The following is a 22,232-nucleotide window of genomic DNA, read 5'->3' on the forward strand; positions in this document are numbered from 1 at the left end:
TTAATAAAATATAGTAAACTCCTTCCAATTTAATTCAGCTGTTGGCTCAAAACTCTAGTTTGATATCAATTATAATACCAAAACAAGTTCTACAAATAAAAGAATACTGATCTGGGGTTTCACATAAATAAAACTGATAATAATAAGTTAATTTACCAATTATATGTTATTATTTCCTTTGCGATATTTATGGTGTATTTTTGTCATTTTGACTATATATAATATAACAAAAACATATTGTCCTCAATCTCTTGGACGTACTCTAGGGTTCTATAGATATAACAGTGAAGAGCATTGTTGTTGATTCTCTGAGAAAGCAGGCAGAAAAAGATGATGTTTGAAGTAAAGTTAATTGTCTTAACTATGATGTTGTGGAGCAGTAATATTGCAGAACACGGTGCAAAGGGTGATCCACAGACATATCTGGTAAACACTGGATGCAGCACATACAACGCTACGAACGTGCAGAGTTTCTATGCGAATATCAACGCAACATTTTCAGAGCTCAGAAGAGATATTAGCAATAACAGCAAGCACTTTGGCACAACACAAGAAGCCAGAGAAGATGTTCTCACCTATGCTATGTTTCAATGCAGAAACTATCTCTCCAAAAATGATTGTCTTTCTTGCTTCAACAACGCCTCAACCCAAATCCGCAACTGCTCCCAAGCCAACGGCGCCAGAGTCATCTACGACGGTTGCTTCCTCAGGTCGGTACATATATAAATCATCCACACTTTCAAAAAACATAAACACTCTAAGTTATTACCAATATATGCATTTAAAACTTCTCTCTCATATCTTTTCGACACTAAGCGAGCTATACGTTACAAATAATTTTGAATAAAACACAATTTGATCAACTATTAAATTAAAACTGTCTATTATTTTTATTTTTTGTATTAAACTTGGTAAAAATTAAACAATAAAATGAAAATATAACTATTACTATTTTCCAAGTATATATTTTTATAAGTTTGATGTGTATAAAGAGATATTGAAATATTTTAGATTGATATAATTGTTAATATGATATATACTTATATATATATATATATATATATATATATATATATATATATATATATATAATTTATATACATCTCAATTTCAAGCACTTTCTTGGTAAGAAAGATATGAATTATAGAGAGAGGTAAATGTATATAACAACGGAGATAGAGAAAAATGTGAAACAACATAATAATTTGATGAAGAAAAAACATATAGTATGATAAAAAAAGGTTGAACAAATATAACAATGATGGAATTCAGTTTTAATTTTAATGCATTTGTACTATAAAATTTTATATTATTGTGCTATCATAAACTATTATAGAAAAAAGTGGCTAGCTTTTATGATACATATTTTGTCTCTAAATTATATTGAAAAAATTTGTCTTTTATTTAAAATAAATGTATATTTGTTTCGTCTTATAGTGTGTGTATATATATATATATATATATATATATATAGTCTAAAAACGAAATATAATTTTTAAAAATAATTTGATAACTGAAAAATATATTTAACATTGTTAATAGCTTGGTTAATTGGTTAACAATATACTTAAATTTTTACATCAACACTTTGTGACATATAAAATTTGAATAATATAGAATAAAGAAATCTACGTTACTTATTCAAATTAATAAAAAGGAAGATACAAAATACAGCAAGCAAGAAATAAAGTGAAGGGAAATATTTTAATTTGAACTTAACACTTATTATATCAAATAAATAAACTAAATTCATATATGTAGAGAGACAATAATTGACAATTCATCACATAAATTAGTTTTATCAATTCCAACAATTTTTTTCCATCCAACTCGTATTAAGACAATACATAGTAGTCTAGCATTAACTATTCGGAAAATAATTTTTTAATACATCTAAATATTTTACATTCATTTAATATTATTTTTATTTACTTTTTATTCTCTTCTTTCTTGAAACATTACAAAACTTTATACTTTTTAGACCATTTTATTTCTGTATCCTATGTCAAATGAATGTAAAAGTGTGTTATGATACTAATTCTCTAACTATTTTGGATCAGGCAATACAATAGTCAAACTTATAATAAAAATTATTTGAGAAAAATACAAAATATTTTTTCTCATAATTCAGCTTCCATATATATGTATTTGTCAATATATAGATTTGTACCAATAGTAAATATAAAAAAAATATTAATGCATCCATAAGTGGAAAATTATCATTGATATAGTTTCTTTTAAAATATGATAAGTTAACATCTTTATGTAGTGAATAAGAGTTTGTAATTATATAGACGAAAGTATATATATAAAAAGTAATGTACTATGACACATGATGTAAGGATAAAATGGTTATAAAAAGAGTAAATTTTTTGTATTTTAAAAGAAAGGTAAAAAGTAGAGAATTATAATGCGTACAAAATTTAGGTGTGCATAAAAATTGATTGTGAAAGTGTTTAGTTTAAAACATTAGTGTGAGCCATGTTGAGGATTTGAGCATTAATTTTAACGTTGGATATTATGAAAATGTGATGAGGTATGAGAGCGAGATGTTCTTCGACCAGACCGATGAACTTGGCAAGGGTGTATTATGTGGGAATAACACTTCAAATGCCGCTGGTTTTGGATTAGTCGGACAACAAGTCATCGCAGATATCCAAACAGCAACACCCAAAACTAGAGATTTTTATGCAGCAACTAAGACACAGGTGGCTAATGGAACTGCAATTTATGCTGTTGCACAGTGTGTTGAAACTGCAACCGAGGATAAATGTCTGAGTTGCATGCAAGCTGGATACAACAACTTACAAAGTTGTCTTCCCAACACAGAGGGTAGAGCTTATGATGCTGGCTGTTTCATGAGATACTCCACCACACCTTTCTTTGCTGATAATCAAACCATTGATATTGCACCCTATTTGAAAAAAGGTAGAGTTGTACAACTTTTTTATGTATACTTCGATCAAAATGGTTGGGTTATATGGTTTATTAAAACCCTTTTTATAGTTTAAATTTAATTTTATTCACTGTAAATAATGCAGATTTTGGTTTTATAGTCTTTAGTTTTCATTTTCATAATGTATCTGTTTAAAATATCTTAATCTTCATTATATTAGGTAGTATACATCCACACAGACTGCATATAATTGTTTTAATAATTTTCAATATGAAATTTGGAAATAAAAATAAAGTTCCTAATAAACATATTTGATTTTTGTGTGACTACCAGAATACAATTTCGGAACTGATATAAATTTGTACTGTATTACAGGAGATTCAAGCAGGAAGTGGATTATAATTGCTGCCAGTGTTGGAACTGTTGTTGCTCTCCTCTGTGTGTTGTTTGCATGGCGATGGTTTATAAAACCAAAGAGGGTTCCCAGAGGTGAGTAAATGTGGAGAAGTCTTCAATGTAATGCTTGAGATTAATTAGTTCCTGGTTTGCATTTTTAGTGCTTATTAACTGGTAGAAAAAGAATGGATTGATACAAAAGAAAATACTTATTTGTTCATAAACATCTGTTTTCTTTCTTATCCAATGTATCCGTAGTTGTATTTCCTTATTCTGTTTCCTAATTCTGTCATAATTGGTTTTGAATATATATTGTAAAATAAAAAACATGGTTGTTCCGTAGCAGGTGATATATTGGGAGCAACTGAGTTGAAAGGTCCAGTTAACTACAAGTATAATGATTTGAAAGCTGCAACGAAGAAATTCAGTGCTGAAAACAAACTTGGAGAAGGAGGTTTTGGTGATGTATACAAGGTAAATTTATGCTGTATTTTCCAATACTGTTATGAAAAAACATGTTCAGAGAAGATGATCATTAGGTTTTTTTTTTATTGTCAATTATATCATTTTTATTTTGAAGAACAAAATACAAAAGAAACCTGTTTTTTCCTGGCTGAAAAATATTTAAAACAAAAAGAGGAAAAGATTTTCCCTTTTCAGTCACACAAACTACTTTTAACAGGGTACTCTGAAGAATGGAAAAGTTGTTGCCGTAAAAAAACTAGTGTTGGGGAAATCAAGTAAGATGGAGGATGATTTTGAGGGTGAAGTGAAGCTTATAAGTAATGTTCATCATCGGAATCTTGTTAGACTTCTTGGTTGCTGCAGCAAAGGCCAAGAGAGAATCTTGGTTTATGAGTATATGGCAAATAGCAGTCTTGACAAATTCTTATTCGGTACATAACTCATGTCAAACACTGATAGAAATTCCATTTTTTTTTCATTTACATACTCATCAATTTTTCCTCTCTTTCCAACAATCTTACTTGTGAAACAAACAGGTAACAAAAAAGGTTCCCTCAGTTGGAAACAACGTTATGATATAATTTTAGGCACAGCAAGGGGACTAGCATATCTGCATGAGGAATTCCACGTGTCCATCATACATAGAGATATTAAAACTTCTAATATCCTCTTGGATGATGATCTTCAACCCAAAATTGCTGATTTTGGATTGGCAAGGCTTCTGCCAGAGGATCGTTCCCATCTTAGCACAAGATTTGCTGGAACATTGTAAGTATAAACAATTGCATTTCCTTCAACTTTTACAACATCAAGTCGTAGCAAAAAGGACTATTAAAATCTGATGTGGAAAATCTAACAAGATATGAGTCATGTTTTAATAACTATGGACTATATATGATACACTTGTCAGGGGATACACAGCACCTGAGTATGCAATCCATGGTCAATTATCAGAGAAGGCTGACACCTACAGCTATGGAATTGTAGTCCTAGAAATCGTTAGTGGTCAAAAGAGTACCGATGTGAAGGATGACGACGATGGTCGTGAATACCTACTCCAACGAGTAAGCAAGTTGCTATAAGTAGAACTAGGAACTGTTGGTTTTGTCAAGACATTTTAGCATTTGAATGAGACATTTGACTTTCATTAACAGACATGGAAGCTGTATGAGAGAGGAATGCACCTAGAGCTGGTGGACAAGGCCATAGACCCTAATAATTATGATGCAGAAGATGTCAAGAAAATCATAGAAATTGCATTGTTATGCACTCAGGCGTCGGCTGCAACGAGACCAACAATGTCTGAAGTAGTAGTGCTACTCAAAAGCAAGAGTTTAGTGGAGAACCTGCGACCAACTATGCCTGTGTTTGTTGAAACGAATATGAAGATTCGGGAAAGCAAGTCTAGCTCAACCAGCGGCTCTTCATCTAATGCCACTGCCTCCATTTCTGTTCTATCAGCACGATGACTATGGGGCCAATGCATTAAATGATCTTAACGAACTGAACCAATAATAAAGTAGACAAAGATTGATTTCATTCCAGTTGTTTATCAATAGGTCAAGGTAAAAAATTTGATGTTAATTAGGAACTGTTGTCGTGCTGTTGTATAAGAACTAAGAATGCTTATGTAAATTTGTGGATAAATTATTGAACGGTCTGAAACCATCATATCATACGTAGTCTTGACCAATGAAATTATAACATGTGAATGATATACTAATTAATATTAGGTTTAATGTTTTCATAAGTCCTTATTTTTATCCAGAATTTGAAATAGGACTCTTTCTTTTTTGGCGTTTCAATTGGGTCCTTATTTTTGTAAAATTTGAGCAATTAAAGGTCTGCCTTAAATTAAGCAAACGACGGTTTAAGTGTTGATTACATGACATGGTCAAACTTCAAGTTAATGAGACGTGGCATTATAAATTAATTTTGTATTAAAAGTTATGAATGCATGATGGTGTAATAAGCTTTTTGAAAGGGCAAAGTTGGAAAAATAAAGACTTTCTACTTCTTCTTCTACCTCCACATTCTCGCTCCTGCGTCCCAAATCTCCATGGCTGCGTTTTGGTTCTTTTGAATTGGGAATGCACGAACCTTGAAGGTGGTTTCCCTTGCAGGTTGTGATTGGGATTCTGGCTTAGAGAAGGTGGATAGAGATTCACAGTGGTGCTCTGGATGCTTTTTGAGGGTTTCTGTTGTGGTCAGATTTGGGGGTTTTTGGGTTTTTCTGGTTTGGCTTTGCTAGTCCGGAGATGGTGAGGAGCGATAGTTTTAGTGCTTGCAGTTGGAGCATGGAGGAGATTGAATCTTGCGATCTGGCAGAGAGGAACACGCTACTGGTTATGCGATAGTGGAGAAGACAAAGATGTCGCGGCGCACTCGCGATGATGGAAGGACATGGTCTGAAGGTTCTCGCGACGGTGTCCATGGCAGCGCGAGGTAAGATTGGACGAACTCTGTCTGTGTCGCGGTGGTCATAGAGGTTGGCGATTTGGGTGGTGCGACTGGGTTGTCTGCTTTGCGCAGATTGGGGTTCATGGCGTTGGTGGCGGCGACTTTCGCTCCGACGAGGATGATGATGGTGGAGGCGCGCAATGATGATTTTGCGAATTTGTTTTCTCTGTTTAGGTTTCTGCGATTTTGTGCTTTGATTGACAAAGAAGATGATAGGGGTGTGTCGCGATTCTGATGGTGGTGGCTGTGGAGGCTCGCGACTCTGCCGCGGCACTAACAGTGTAGATGAACAGCGGTGGTGGGCCACGACGAGATGAGCAAGGTGGTCGTGCTTCAACTTGTTTCAAAACGATGTTCTTCCCCACCAACACTTGCATCTACTTCAACAACAACAATTTTGTGGATGAATGATGAGGCCTATGACTCAAATTTTCCCAATTTCATTTCGACATAGCAATTGCAGTGAGAATGTATAATACCAATTTTCAACTTTGCCCTTTCTTTAATTGAATTTTCATTCTGTTTACTTAATTTTTTTAATTCAAAATTTAAAATAATAGAATTGAGTCACGTTTTTAATGACACGTATGTTAAAAGTCAGCATGTCAGGTGACACAATCCTTAATGCCGTTTGAACAATTTGACGGAAAGTCCCTATTTGATTCAATTTTACAAAAATAAAGACACAATTGAGATGTCAAAAAAGAAAGGGTCCTATTTGAAATTCTGGATATAAATAGGGACTTATGGAGACATTAAACCTTAATATTATATACTGTTAGGTTTCTAAGGATTGAACCTAACTAAACTCACTCACAATCACACAGAACAACCAAAAGATGAATGAAAGAAACTCTCAACAACCCCTTCCTCTGTTTAACAGAGGCTATTTATACAACCTGTTCCCGCCTCCCTCCCGCCTCCCTTCATAACTGTTAAGACAGTTATGTTATTACACTCTTTCCCTCCTTCTGTAAACTAACCAGGGCCTATCATATACACTTAAGATTTTGGACCAGTAAATCACTATTGGCTCATATTATTGTAACATAAAGATAAACGATCAGTTTAGTTTAAAATTTTAAAAAATCACAACAAAACTAAATTAAAGATAAAACTATTATACTGTAACGATTAATTATTAGTGTATGCTCATGTCAAGAGTGATTAGAGTATGCTTAGGTAATCCTCCATTTTGAAATTTACTTTACTACATCAAATGCTGCAAAATGTCAAATTTGATGCAGTAAAATGCATAATTATTTACTTTTATGAACCAATGATGTTTGCTGGTCTAAATACTGCACAATAGTTTTATTATAGAGGAACCGAAACTCACACTAACCACCATCAGATGCTCAAAGTAACAAGTGCATGATGCACTTGCACATTATAGGTCCTTCAAATGCAGTACAGTAAAACGAATCCACATATTTATAACATTTGATAAAAAATGCTTATAGAAACAGCCAAGCCTTTTTCACTGATAATTAATTACATCACAAAGTGCAGCTAGAAAGATACTTGAATACCAAGGAGTGCGATCAACTGAGAAATGAACTCAGGGTGCCCTGGCCATGCAGCCCCAGTAACCAGATTTCCATCAGTGAAGCAACGGCTTATAGGGTCAGGCTCCAGCCATGTTGCTCCTGACAGAACCACATTAAGCTTCACCGCCGGATAAGCAGTGCATTTCCTCCCCTGTAACAGTAAAAATGTATGTCAGTATAGAACTAAGAATTCATGCTATCACTCAATGCATATACTCATCACAAAAGCAATGGCAAGAAATAGTAGTGCTGATTTCTGAAGTTCTGTGACAATGGATGATAAATTAAACAAAGGAATGACAAAAATACCCTCTATTCTTTATCCATAATATTCAATGATTATCAGTCTGTGTTTTACTACCCACTTTCACCGATAAATTGTGTCAGAAATTAAGAAAAATACAAGCAACAAACAAGACCTCATTGAATATACAAGATGTCATGACTAATCGTAGCATCTAGGCAGTAATAATAGAATTCAATAATTCATCAGGCATTTCAAGAGGCGGCAGAATTAATCAAACTGACAGTATTATAAGTTATAATTCTAGAAGATGAGGATGCCCCCCACGACCAAAGATTTAATCAATTCATAATAGGTGGTCAATTGGAAAAGATCAAACAAAAGAAGCAATTTACAGAGAGTCTTGGTTAACATCTGTCTGGTTCCACGTGTATTTAATTTCTCTAAGATTAATTCTATATATTGCCATTCCTTCTGCTCCTTGATGGAAGATAGCGACAAAGAAAGAGAACATCATAACTTGGGATTACAATCAAATTATCCAAGGAAGCAATAAAAAAAGGTATACAAAAGCTAGAGAACTGCCTAAGTGAGATAGAACTAAGATAAGAATAATTTGAGTAACAAAAGTAATGCTAGCACTTCATGAACACAATACACCAGGTGATGAAGTCACGCAGAAGCTCTGATTACATGAATTTCATTATCTGTACGTCTGTAAAGTAGATTCTGTGATACTCAATTCATGCATGATGTATGTTGCTACCAAGCAACTCCGGAATTAAGACAGGGACAAAAACTGTGATAACAAAACTCGGAGAAAGCCTGCGGGACTTATATTTAAGGAGATGAACGTAATCCAATAGATGATCATAAGTTAAAACTTTTTACTAACTCGGTCTTACTAGTTACACCTCTGTAACCCAACAATTCAAAGAATTGTTTTGACACTGTTAGAACAAATAATTAAAATCATAAGTTGGTGAAAGACAAATCTAGACTAGAAAGATAAATAGAAACAAGTATAGAATGACTAAGAGCATAAAAAAACAGTAGTAAAATGCCTCAACTTCAAAATATAAAATCCATCCTATTTTCTTTGTGAGTGAAACATAAGAGAGTGTTTTTTATACAAGTAATAATACCTTGAGAACACCAGCTGCAGATAAAATCTGTTGGCCATGACAGATAGAAGCCACTGGCTTCTTGGTTTCAAAGAAATGCTTCACCAAGGCAATGACTGATTCATTCAAAGCCAAATACTCAGGTGCTCGACCTCCAGGGATGACAAGAGCGTCATAGCTCGAAGGATCCACGTCATCAAAGGATGCTGTTAAAGAAAATGGATGTCCTGGCTTCTCACTGTAAGTTTGATCTCCTTCAAAATCATGAATAGCAGTTGGGCAAGTGTCACCAGCCTTCTTTGAGGGGCAAACTGCATCAACATGGCATCCTAAAGCTTGAAGGGACTGAAAAGGAACCTTGACCTCATAATCTTCCATGTAATCCTGCAAAAGTTGGTAAAACTCATCTACATAAATCATCTTTGCAATTAGAGTGAAAGAAAGAAAGATGAAAAACAAGAGATTACTGAGTACACTAGGTGCAATAACTGAGGCAAATGGCCTGGAGAATTTAGGTGGAATTACACAATAGTGTAAGATGATACTCTTACACCATGTGTAGCTAGGGGTCTCAAACAAAAGTAAACGGTCTCAGCTCTATGCCTGAAAAATCTACTCCTACAACTAGTCATGCCAGGGTAGTAAGTCCATGATTATCCCCATAAGCAACATGAGAAACATTTGAACATACCCCACAAATGAAGAGGATTCTTCTATCAGAGCCGTTTATTGTGCCTCCTAATGCCTTCACAAAATGGCGAATAAGTTCAGGGTGCCCATCATAAGTAGCTGCAGTAATGAGATTACCATCCACCACTGTTGCTGCCATGGTGTCAGGTTCAACCCAATGCGCACCAGCAGCAACCAGTACTGGTTTAACAGCAGGAAAAGCTGTGCACTTGCGACCTTTAACCACTCCAGCAGCAGCAGCCAGAATCAATTGTCCATGACAAATGCTAGCAATTTGTTTTCCTAAACTGACAAACTTGGTCACCAGCTCTACAACACCAGGAATATGAGCAAGATACTCTGGAGCCCTCCCACCCGGCAACAACAAACCATCATAGCTTGCAGCATCAACTTCATCAAACGTTGCATTGAGTGCAAAATTGTGACCAACTGTCTCAGTATAGGTCTGATAGCAGCCAAAAAGAATCACTCAAAATTAAAGCTTCCCCATGGCAATTAATAAAAGTTTACTAAAAGTACTATTGTTGGAACTAAAATTCTGGGAATGAATTATTAGGAGTCGTTTAGCTTAAGAAAACATTTGTTGCATTCACTCTTAACTATTGAATACAAAAAATGGCAACTTGTTTTTTCTGTTTCCTATTTTCAAAACTCTGTCGGAGAGAAAACAACTTTTTTTCTCCATTTCAAATTGTTTGTAATTAAAAGTGGAAACAGAAAATAAAATCCCCATACTAAAAACAGTATTATTGACCATCCATATCCAATTAAACATGACTCGTTTATTTCTCACGATACGAAAAAGTTAAAGCTCTATTCATCGACAAAAAATTTACAAATCAAGTGCTCAAAATGTCCCTTAGTTTCGTTCGATTGAGTGCTCAAAATATTTTTTTTCTCGTCTAACTACCCTCATCACTATCGGAATGAGGTAACCATTACTTTTGTTTTACTATCTTCGGCTCACTGATAAACTCGTTTATTCCTTCTACAATCTCATCCATCTAACCAGTCAACTCTTTTTTCTTTCCCTATCCAAGAGATTGTTAGGCGAAGAGAAGAGTTTGAAAAGGAAGGTTTAAGTTGTTAGGCGAATTAGAGAGACAAACACATAAATAAGAGCCACCAAATTCCGTTATCGACAAAAACAAATGGCGAGATACACAAACGAAAACAAAAATATTTTAACTACTCAAGAGACTTCTTAAAACTCAATTCAAAATCCTCGTATTGATAAATTATTTAAGACTTAAATTACACTGGAATTTGGAAATACTATGTAAGGCAGAGAACAAGATGACAGAAACCTGAGCACCGGAAAGCACATGGACGGCGGTGCGGCAGACATCCCCGGCCTTCTTTCCGGGACAGACGGCGTCGACGGCAACACCGAAGGTTTGCAACGCCTGAAAGGGAACCATGGCCTGCAAGCAACAGGAGATAAATAATTGGTATGAATGGATTGGAAAGAGTGTGAAAGAAGATTAATTCACAGTTCTTAGTGAAGAGTGAATGAATAAACGTTACTTCGTAGTCTTCCATGAAGTCCCCGCAAAGGAGAAGAACCCTTTTAGAAGCCATGCTGGGTAGCTGCTACTAACACTTTCTCAGAGAAAGTGTCAGAATCAGAGTGTTGCTGAATTTACAGAGAAAGACAAAGGAAGATAACGAGATTATGCGGCAAGGAGCTTCTGGTACCTATCCTTTAGTCCCACCTTGTAGGATTTGCCAGAAATGAACATTTCACCATTACTTAGATCTCTCCTCGGGATCATAAATTCTCTCAGGACTCTTTTAATAAATACTATACTGCTTTGTTCCAAGATATTAGCTTAATTAGTTAATTAATTAAGAGAATCTTCCGAATGAGATTATCTCCAGAACAATTAGTTCTTATTCAAAATCATACTCCATACTTATGGTAATATGAACATTTTTATTTTACTGTTTTTATCTTAGAAAATTTAAGATTTAGAATAACCTCTCTGTTAATAAGGTGATGAATTTCAACTTCATTTTTTTTTTCAAAATATTTTTAACTTAAAAATTAAAGTTAAATAAATTCACTCTTTCTTTCAAGATTTTAATTAACTACATTTAAAATCTAAACAATTGTGAGAGTGTATAACAATTGTAAGACCCAGTTTAAAATTTTGACCAGAGTATATATATATATATATATATATATATATATATATATATAATTATATTGACGCTCTTATTATTATTATTATTATTATTATTATTATTATTAATAATATTAATATTAATATTAAAATCTTATGGACTTAAAAGTAAAATACTACAAAAAAAAAAATATGACCTCGCATTCGTTTCTCAAAACAAGTAAAACACAAGAGTACGACACATGAAAATATGAAGAAATGGAAATGATGATAAATACTGATTTAGAAGAGAAATCTCCACACCATCACTGTCACTGTCACTGGTGCCAACATGGATTTTTTTAATTAAAAAATATCACTCTTTTCGTTTTGTACATTAATATACTACTTCTTCTCTAAAAAAACAAGTGGACGTGCCGGAGTGGTTATCGGGCATGACTAGAAATCATGTGGGCTCTGCCCGCGCAGGTTCGAATCCTGCCGTTCACGTTTTTTTTTCTTTCATTTTTATGTAAATAAAATAACTTCTACTTAATATTTTATATATTTATAATTTTATATTAAATCTTCTAATTTATAAAAAAGGTATAGCTTCACCACCACTACAAGCTAGTAATACTCTAGCAGCACAAGCTGCAAAAGTTTTTCTGAACGACGTCGTTCATACCCTTCATCTGCAAACCAAACCCCTCAAATTATCATTAGGGTTTCCTATCCCCGGCAAAATGGAGGTAGCGAACGCCACCAAACGGAAATTCGACGACGCCGTTTCTAATGGCGTCGCCACTGATGTTGATCTGTCTCTCCTCGAAGCCATCGAGAAATCGCAGAACACCATCGAAGTCCTCGACCTCCGAACCCTAAAGAAGCACGTTCTTTCCTTCGAGCGTCGCCTGAAGGAGAACATCGAAGCGCGCCTCAAGTACCCTAACCAACCGGACCGCTTCGCCGATTCCGAAGTCGAACTCCATGACGAGCTCCAGAAGCTCAAGGTCCTCGCTGGTGCGCCAGAGCTTTATCCGGACCTCGTCAGCCTCAACGTTGTTCCGTCAATCGTGGACCTCCTCAACCACGACAACACCGATATCGCCATCGATGTTGTTCAATTGCTGCAGGACCTCACTGATGAGGACGTTCTCGACGACAACGATGATTCTGCTAGGGTTTTGGTCGACGCGCTGGTTGATAACAGCGCTCTCGAGCTTCTGGTTCAGAATCTTCATAGATTGAATGACTCTGACACCGACGAAAATGCTGCCGTGTATGGAACCCTCGCGACAGTGGAGAATTTGATCGAGGTGAAGCCCGCGGTGGCGGAGTTAGTTTGCGAGAAGACGAAGTTGTTGAAGTGGCTTCTTGGGAAGATCAAGGTGAGGGAATTTGATAGCAATAAGCAGTATGCTTCGGAGATTTTGGCGATTTTGTTGCAGAGTAGTACGGTGAATCAGAAGAAGCTGGGGCAGATGAATGGGGTTGATGTGGTGCTTCAGGCCGTGGCCATGTACAAGTCTAAGGATCCTAAGAGTTCTGATGAGGAGGAGATGTTAGAGAATTTGTTTGATTGCTTGTGTTGTTTGTTGATGCCATTGGAGAATAAGGAGAGGTTTGTGAAGGCTGAAGGGGTGGAGTTGATGATAATTATTATGAAGCAGAAGAAGTTGGCGTATGGGTCGGCTATTAGAGCGCTTGATTTTGCCATGACTAAATACCCGCCGGCCTGTGAACGTTTTGTGGATGTTTTGGGGTTGAAGACAGCCTTTGCAGCTTTCATGGGTAAGGCAAGTACTACTAAAACATAACTTTCTCCCCTTGGCAGAAGTTTAAGCCTGTTTTTGAAATGCTGGTAGTAGTGTCTGTGATGGTTTATGTTGTTTGTTTTTTATTTGTTTGATAGTGTGTTGTGAACTTGCCTTTTGCTTTCGTCGTCTTCTGATTTGGTAGACGTGTTGTAAATGGATTATCTAAAGAAGTTGTCTGTTTTGATGCACAGATTCCCTTAAGTAAGAAGAACAAGAAGGAAAGGTACCAAGAGGATATGGAGGAGCGCCTTGTGTCACTGATTGCGTCATTATTTGGTAAGCAGGCAAGTGAACTTTTATGTGAGTTCAGACTTAGGATGTCTTGTTTGTTGGTGAATAACAGTTCCAGACTGTATGTGGAATTAGCCTTGTTTGAAATTTATTGTGGTCAAATGGTAGTTCCTCCGCAAATACACAGTACGTCCTGCATTTGACTGGGTGTGATGAGTTTTGAACACGAAGGGTTTGTTTTTATTTTTTTTCTTTAAACGGGTCACTGAAAATTTTCGGTTTTTTTAATGCCTGGTTGTTGTTTGTGAAGGTGTCTTTACATGCCTTTATGGATTAATTAAAATGTTGGTAGTGTCTATTACATGTTAATATGTATCTATGCAAATGGAAACAATTTTTTTAATTGTTCAAAGTGCCATTAGGTGCATCCAATAATGAAATTGAAACATGCATTTCAGTGAAACATGAATGTGTGCCATTGTTATCAGTATCTTACAATTCACAATATGATTCATTTGATACAGTACATATGTGTGATGTGATTTTGAGTGACTAGCAATGTGAATAGGATGCTAAATCATTTTGGCCCTTGAATCACGCCATGAATTGCGGGAAATGTGGTGCTTACTCTGAATCGTGACTTGATGTGTCTGATCTAACTGGGATGGATCATGTATGATCTGGCTTTGAAAACCCTAAAATTCTATATAGATATTTTTTTTTTTAAAGTATCAGTAGGAAAGAAAGGGAATCAACCTGATAGGTGGCTATTCTTCATGTGCATCTCATTTACCTATTTCTTGTTCTCTTCTATGCCTCTCCCTCACTGTGCTGTGTATTCCTCTATTCAACTGCTACAAGTTCTGGTCATTGTCTGCCACTAACATGTGTTCCTCTTTATGCACTACATGTGTTGACTTTTGACATGTTTCTTCATGTTAAATTGTTCCTAGATTTGTCGTATCGGTTATTGATCATGAATTTGTGCTTTCATATTCAATGTTAGTTGTGTATGCTATATTATTATTTGTTATTGATAATGAACTTTAGATTCATGACAGTTTGATCCACAGTTCGAAAAACAGTCTTTCCAGTGAATGATTTGAATCTTGATTCAATTATCATGGTGTCTATTAATACCATTTCTGATATTAAACTTTAGTGCTCTGTATTTTTGCCAGGTGGAATCTTGAGGGGTTCTAGGAGAGAAAGATTATTAAGTAAATTTGTTGAAAATGAGTGCGAGAAGATAGACAGACTGATGGAACTATACATCAGGTAGTTTGAATTTGTTATACGCATTGTGAATTTCATTATTATGGAGCTGTGAGAATGTTAAATAGTGCCCTACTTACACTAGTTAAGGAATTAAACATAGAGTTTTTAAAGGAAAGCGTTGTATTTAATGTTGCCAAAGCACCTCTACTGTAATTTCCAATAAAAAACATTTAACATTTATTGATTCATTGACCAGTACACTTAGCGTATTTATTTGCTGGAAATCAACTTATTCTCTTTTCTCCGAGCTTAAAGTTAGTCTACATATTTTCCTGTATATTGTAAAATTTCTGATTGGTAGTAAGCTCTCATGTTAAAGCTCATTCTCATTTAACAAACTTCTTTTCCATTTTATCCTAACCAGGTATTCAAATAGAGTCAGAGCAGAAACTGAACGGTTGAATCAAGTTGAATTTGATGACTTGGAGGTAGTTGATTTATTCTACTACTGCTTCTACGTGTCACACTGAAATGCCCTTTTTTAGCTCAATCTAATATTTCTGTATTTTGTAGATGGATGAAGATGAAATATACAATCGCAAACTAGAATCTGGACTTTACACCCTTCAGGTACGACAAATGCCATCCAGTGTTCGTTTTTTCTGTTTGAAGGAGAGACATCCATAATCACTTTAAAACCATGGATGCCACCATATATGATTTCCCAGGAAACATTTGTTCTTTATACATAATCAACTATATTATCATCTGGATTTTGCAAATGTCCTGTTTCTTTCCATTTCAAATAGCATGTAGGAGCTGATAAATGAAATTGCATTTAGGAAGAACTTTAGTATACCATTTCTGCAGCACATTTTATGTACTGACAATTTTATATATGGCTCTGCAGTTGATTGCTGTCATTTTGGGTCATATTTGGTGCTCAGAGTAAGTATTTGCATCTATATATTGGTAATGTCAAGAGAATAGATGTGTGTGTGCGAGTGTGTTCACCTGACTAGTGTTAATTAAATGTTTTGTGGTCAGACATCCACAAATGAGAGGGAGAATTGAGCTACTTCTCAAGCAGAACAAACTTAGTAAGAAGCATATAAAGGATATACTTCAGGTATGTATTCTCAACGATATACTAATCATCTTTCCATTGTTGGTTAGAAAAGTTTGTGTTGGTCGATGTCCCATGTCCAACTAAATATCAGTTTGCAATATTTCTTATATTTTTCCATATTTCAAGGCGTATGCAATTGCATGACTTAACCACCACCTTCCCCTACCCCTTAAAAACGAAGTTTTAAAATAATAATCTGAGCAGAAATTGCCCTTAGCACAGTGCTTTGGTTGTAGCATACATTTCCTTAAAAAGGTTGCGACCTTATAATTTTGAATAATTTTGTGAAAAAGAAACGGCAGAGTCTCAAATCTATTGGAATTTTTTTGTTTCAGGAGTATCATGACAATATTGGTGACCTTGACGGACCAGAAGAGAAAGAGAGAGCACAGACAAAAATTCAGAAGTTCATAATGGCATTATAATTAGCTAAGACTTGCAAACTTAAATGAAAATGAATGAAGTTATTCGTTAAGTGCTTGTAAAAGAGGAATAGATTAGTTAGGGTATTCGGAATGAAAAAACGCTTAACTGCGAATGTTGTTGAGATCATAGCCTTGTAATGTTTTCTTCCTCACACTTAGTGTAGTTATAATGTATGTTATTTTTTCCCCTGGAAGGGTGTCTTGAACTTTGTTTTTCTATTCTATTACCCATTCCATTAACTGTGCATTTCCGTAGTATAACCTGAAAGTAATCTGGTTGAGTGCGGTAGTTAAAGTTTTGTTGTAGTAATCATTTTAATTTGAGCCTTTGATGTTTCAGGTAAATTTGTCTACGGTTATAATATGGTTCGCCTACAACCAGCAATTGTTCCTCCCGTCAAGAAACGTAACTATTGTTTAGTAATATTCTTTTTGCACATAGTAATAAGATGAGGAAAATATAAATTAAGAATTGGACAATGGTATGTTAGGGTAATTTTTTTACTGAAGTAATTATACCATTCTATTTATAAGTTGTTTTTAATATAGGAATTATATATTGTAAAGTTTATTCTGTTCGATCCTGTAATAAGGCTGGTATGACATTGGGGATTCAGTGACAAAATAAGCAGCGTAAGTAAATGTTTCACTGGCCGTATATTTAAAAGTAATAAAATCGTGGAATCTGAACATAATGCAAGAATGGTTTCATATATTTTTCATTGAATTTTAGAAATCAATAAAGTCACCCTTGCTTTATTTTGACAGTTGTACACAAATTTACAGTATATTAATCTAACGTCCCAGGTGACACTCTTCAGCCGTGCTGATACTCTATATTTTGTACATACTACGGCTGTAAACTGTTACAAAGCTTGGATTTGGCCCTAAATCTTAAACAACAATATAAAAGGATACAACTCACAACATCTGCAGGCAAACTCTAACAATTCACTAGTCGTATTTGTTGTTCCGGGGTACAGTCTGTAGAGTCTCCCATTCTTCACCACCTTGGTGCCCTTGGCCTGCCCCTGAAAGACCCTCTGCTATATAGTCATAAATGATTAGGTCTCCAAACTAGCAATAAAAGTTATCATTTGCCTACTTAAAATACACTTCTTAAAAGTTATCATTTGCCTACTTAGTCTTTAATGAGTAAAATGAAAATTGATGGGCAGGTTGGTATTCACTAACCTGAAGGCGGTAGCAGTAGTTCGAGAAGGGCCCCCTAGACTGAGTTTCTTAAACGGGGTATTTGATTCATCAAGTAGTTCAATAAGCAAGGCTTCGCTCTCAATGGCCTTGGCCAGTTTTTTGTCATCGTCGGCCTTATGGAAACACTCTCTTTCCTTAGCATCATTGACTAGATTTCTCCATAGAGAATCACTACTGCTTAAAGTTTTTTCATTCCCTAATATCCATAGGCAATGTCTGCACAAATTAAACCCGGGTTTTAATCAATTTATGTAATTTTTCAGAACTTGAAAGAAGGAATGCTACGGTTATCTTATGTAAGAAACATACCTCGCCCGAGTCAATGCCACATTGGCTCTTTGCCTGTTGTCAAGGAAACCTATATTTCCATTCCCATTTGATCTCACAGTGGAGATTATTATTATATCTTCTTCACCACCTTGAAAGCCATCGACAGAACGAACACTAACAGAAAAGTTAGGATCAGAAACCAAATTTTGGTGCTTAATTCTTTCCTGGATTTCAGACACCTGACCATTATATGGAGATATGATTCCTATGCTAACTTTCTTCTTTGACCTCAAAAATTCTGTAGCAAAAAAAGAAATGATGTCGAGGGTTATATTATTGTATCCAAAAGAAGTTTTCTTATTTCAAACTAATACAGCAAACGATTCACAGACACATAATTCGACACTAGAAGGAGGGAGAAAAAAGAAACCATTTTCAAGGCTTTCTATAATCTTGCAAACAACAGCAGCCTCAGCCATGTTCTTCCACCCGTGGCCACGACCAGGTTTCTGCTCTTTACCCTTAGCTATGTTTATAAATGAATATGAAGCATACATTTTTCCTTCAAGGAAGCGCCTATTATAGTCTATTTCTCTGACAAAAGGGGCATCAGAAAGTTGCTCCTCATAGAACTCCTTATTTGGGAATAAGCTGATGGATGGGTGCATTCTATACTGAACATTAAGCAGATGCTTCTTGTACCCTAATGATACCAGCCTCTCAAACAAACTTCTTCCATATTCAGCCTCTTCAGAAACCTAAAATTTGACCATGTAATCATATTAAAAACTAGCCCTTAAAGATGTGCACACAGTCCAATCATCAAGAATGTCAAAAAAGGTAAATACCTGGCTTTTCACTACCGCAGGAAGCTGTCTCTCGTCACCAATGAGGATTACATGGCGAAGGCCTGGTAGCTGCAATGGAATTGTCGATTCACATTCTTTCAGTTGCGCTGCTTCATCAATAACTAAGAATTCTACTGGTGTCATTCCATCTTCGAATAATTTTGTTGAACTTGATGCAGTACAGAAAATCAGGCGTGCTCTCATCAAGCAAAATTTTGCCATTTCATATTTGTCCCTGATGTTTGGAAGTAAAATTGTCTGAGAAAGTGATCTCAGTTTGATAAGGCACTCTTCCTTTTTTATGCTTAACCTTCGAAGGAAGTCAACAATGCTTTCTCCTTCCTCACAGCCACCGGAAGTTTGCTTCAACTTGGCTTTGCACAGAGAGTTTTCAAGAGATCTTAGCAAATCAAGAGCAATAGGAATTTTCTTTATCTCCGCAAGTGGAACTAAAGAAGTCGGAAGGTGCATGCGCAAAGTTCCCAGGTTTTTCTCCATTTGCTCTGTATTGGAACGGAATCTCTCTATAAAAAATTGATCCAGAGTCTTGATGCTTTTCTTTTTTTCATCCTTATACAAAAGGTATTGCTCAGTAATGCTGCTAGTGAACTCCTTCAAAAGTTCCAAGGTAAGAGGATCATCATTCTTCTCGCTGAAGTACTTTTGCTTAGCAAATTCTTCCAATGACTTGACACTATTTTCTTCCTCACGCTTATATGAATCATATTGCTCTTCGGGGTACTCAAGCAACTTGATCATAGATTCCAAGGAATGTTTCCATCCAGAACACTTCAAAAGGTTGTCTACACGATAATCAAGAAAGACATCACTGAGGCCTCGATAACAGTCTACTTTCATTCGAGATTTATTGCCAAATACAACTATGTCACCAAATCCAATATCAAACTCAAGTGATTCCTTAACTAAATTATGCAGGCGAGCAGCCACTTCCAGAACTGCAGTATTAGTTGGAGCACATGTTAATGTTCTCACTTTTAACTCAAGCAGGGAAAATAACAAGGAAGCTACTGTCTTTGTTTTGCCAGTTCCTGGTGGCCCCCAAATAAGTTTAACAGTATCATTATGTTGGCATTCCCTTGAAGCAACACAGTTTAAAACTGCATCTTTCTGGGATTCGTTCAGATTCTGAGATCGGACTATGTTTTTTACTTTAGAACAAGTTGCACTATCTTTTTCACCAGAAAAACAAAGTTGACAGATTTCTCCATTCTGTGAAACATAAGAAAGAGTAGTTATGATGAATAAACATGATATACATTGACTTTACTATAAAGTTTCTACAGTGTCATCTAATCACACATTATCGAGTATAATAATTTTGTTCACTTTTACAATAACAACTTTAAAAATAATATTAAAAGCGATTTTTGATTGGCTGACATTGTAAAAACTGACAGTACATGTCTACTACTCAATACTCATTAGGTAGCTATGTTTCGTTGATAACTATGTAGTGAGAGAATCTCAAGAGGGGAAATGATCCTAACAAAAACATTGAATTTCAACATACCACATGAGCAACAAATGCATGCACATTTCAAAATATGTACATATGCAGAAGAAGTTACCAATGCTAATTAAATAAGAAAAAAAAAAGCTCTAGTAATGTCATCGTTATCCAATGATAAGAAATCTCTGAGTTGACTAGAGATTCATACCTTTGAGTCAGCTTGCAGAACTTTCCTCATCATGCTCAAGCTTGAACCCTCCAGCTGCAATTTCAAGGCTTTCCAAATTCGAACATTTGTGGTAAGGTTCAGAAGACAGAAGGCGTAAAGCTTTTGTGCATTGTTGCTACTCTCGGCATAAAGCTTTGGTGCACTGCTGCTCGTCAAGGAAAACGGAATGTCCATGTCAAAGCTTTTGGATGAGAGTATTGAGATCTTGTCAATACTTTCTTTTATTCCATGAACATATCCAATATGGTAGCTTGTTTTGGACCTGTTCAAGTCATCTACGGATTTTGGTTTAAAATCTGTGAAGGCAATGAGATCTCCAACCTCAGGCTCATATTTTCCATCCTCATCACTGTTGGTTCTATTCACTGCAATTTGGTAGAACAAGTGCTTGGTAGGTGTGAAGCTTCTCGACCTTTCAAGTTCAACGCTCGAGATTTCACAAAAGGGAGCCTTTGACACACCTTTCAAGCTTGAAGACAGGTCGCTGCGAGTCTCCTCAATCAGAGAAGGAACGAAGGAGTTCAAGTAACCTGTTATTGACAAAAATGTCTGTGGAATCTTCCTTACCTGGGAGGAAACAATGCTTCAGACTTACATAGTTTTACGATAACAAAGCTTCGTAGACATCAAAATAAACTTTAAAAAGTTAGTATAACAAAGAAATAACTTGTTTTATTTTCATCTATGAATACTCAAAAAATTATTCAAACAGGGTTTACTAGGCATAGGTATGTTTCTCTTGCCAAACTGTAAACCACTGTAAGCAGTGATCAAACGAAAACCAGATTTCATATTTTCCCAACCACTGTAAATGAATGTGATACACGCAGCTTTAAAGTTCATTTTCCAGTCTAAAACAGATGCAGCAAAATCAGGAAAACTATGAAGTGTAGAATCTTTAGAACCACATGGACGATTGACTTCATGTGTTTCTCAGATATTTTTTGGAAGTTAATGTGTTTTTCATCACGAGCATTGGAAAAAAAAGTAAAAAACAACCTTGTGTTTGCAGAGGTTTTCATTGAGAACATCCTTGACAGTCCAAGAAAATACAGTCTCGAGCAAATCAAGACCATCTTCTATGGCACTACAGCTTCTCTCCATCATTTTCTCTGTGATAAACTCTAGCAGAAGAATGTTATTCGCAAACCAAAACAAAAGGACAGAGAGATACAATACAAAGGATCCCTTACATGCAAAGGAAATAAATAGTTTCCACAAAACTTCCTCAACAAGTATACCAACTTCAATATCCACCGTTAAAGTTAAAAAAAGATTCTCCTACTTGATGTGCTCATAAAAGCAATTTACCCTACACTTAAACCTTATAAGAAAAAACAAGAAATATTACTTTTTCTTACATAAACTTTTTAGATTAATTTGATATCATGTTTTTATTTTTTATTTTTTTTAAATATAAAAGTTTATTCTTTTATAATAATTTTA

At 35.3% G+C, this 22,232-nt stretch overlaps 4 protein-coding genes and 1 non-coding gene across 7 annotated transcripts; 3 read left to right on the forward strand and 2 right to left on the reverse strand.

Annotated features, from left to right (window-relative positions):
• Positions 1–248: 248 nt before the first annotated feature.
• Positions 249–5,433, forward strand: LOC124838517 (cysteine-rich receptor-like protein kinase 2). Its single transcript, XM_047314140.2, has 8 exons — positions 249–710; positions 2,537–2,928; positions 3,272–3,385; positions 3,639–3,766; positions 3,975–4,188; positions 4,294–4,525; positions 4,668–4,821; positions 4,912–5,433. The coding sequence occupies exons 1-8, from the start codon at positions 331–333 to the stop codon at positions 5,224–5,226; spliced, it is 1,929 nt and encodes a 642-aa protein (XP_047170096.1). The 5' UTR covers positions 249–330; the 3' UTR covers positions 5,227–5,433.
• A 2,069-nt stretch (positions 5,434–7,502) lies between these two features.
• On the reverse strand, positions 7,503–11,602 carry DJ1D (Class I glutamine amidotransferase-like superfamily protein). The gene is made up of 5 exons (XM_047314134.2): positions 11,353–11,602; positions 11,133–11,249; positions 9,827–10,270; positions 9,157–9,519; positions 7,503–7,918 (listed from the first exon to the last, which is right to left on the reverse strand). Exons 1-5 carry the CDS (start codon positions 11,404–11,406, stop codon positions 7,730–7,732), a joined length of 1,167 nt encoding a protein of 388 aa, XP_047170090.1. The 5' UTR covers positions 11,407–11,602; the 3' UTR covers positions 7,503–7,729.
• Positions 11,603–12,358: 756 nt separating this feature from the next.
• On the forward strand, positions 12,359–12,440 carry TRNAS-AGA (transfer RNA serine (anticodon AGA)). Its single transcript has one exon. It is a non-coding gene; the product is annotated as a tRNA-Ser (tRNA).
• Positions 12,441–12,547: 107 nt separating this feature from the next.
• LOC124838513 (ARM repeat superfamily protein) lies at positions 12,548–16,959 on the forward strand. Its single transcript, XM_047314135.2, has 8 exons — positions 12,548–13,729; positions 13,942–14,026; positions 15,163–15,259; positions 15,624–15,687; positions 15,773–15,829; positions 16,110–16,147; positions 16,247–16,328; positions 16,664–16,959. Exons 1-8 carry the CDS (start codon positions 12,677–12,679, stop codon positions 16,751–16,753), a joined length of 1,566 nt encoding a protein of 521 aa, XP_047170091.1. The 5' UTR covers positions 12,548–12,676; the 3' UTR covers positions 16,754–16,959.
• A 486-nt stretch (positions 16,960–17,445) lies between these two features.
• LOC124838518 (helicase sen1-like) lies at positions 17,446–21,954 on the reverse strand. 3 transcript variants are annotated; one of them, XM_088115951.1, is made up of 7 exons: positions 21,786–21,954; positions 20,766–21,353; positions 19,087–20,316; positions 18,669–18,996; positions 18,278–18,536; positions 17,948–18,184; positions 17,446–17,784 (listed from the first exon to the last, which is right to left on the reverse strand). In XM_088115951.1, exons 1-7 carry the CDS (start codon positions 21,891–21,893, stop codon positions 17,757–17,759), a joined length of 2,778 nt encoding a protein of 925 aa, XP_087972077.1. In that variant the 5' UTR covers positions 21,894–21,954; the 3' UTR covers positions 17,446–17,756. The 3 variants fall into 3 exon arrangements, with proteins under 3 accessions (XP_087972077.1, XP_047170099.1, XP_047170098.1); XM_047314143.2 differs by having other exon boundaries at positions 17,446–17,796; XM_047314142.2 differs by having other exon boundaries at positions 17,446–17,799.
• Positions 21,955–22,232: the final 278 nt, after the last annotated feature.

Source organism: Vigna umbellata, chromosome 5 (genome assembly GCF_029865625.1).
Source record: "Vigna umbellata cultivar VRB3 chromosome 5, Vumbellata_1.0, whole genome shotgun sequence".
NCBI classification, from domain to species: domain Eukaryota; kingdom Viridiplantae; phylum Streptophyta; class Magnoliopsida; order Fabales; family Fabaceae; genus Vigna; species Vigna umbellata.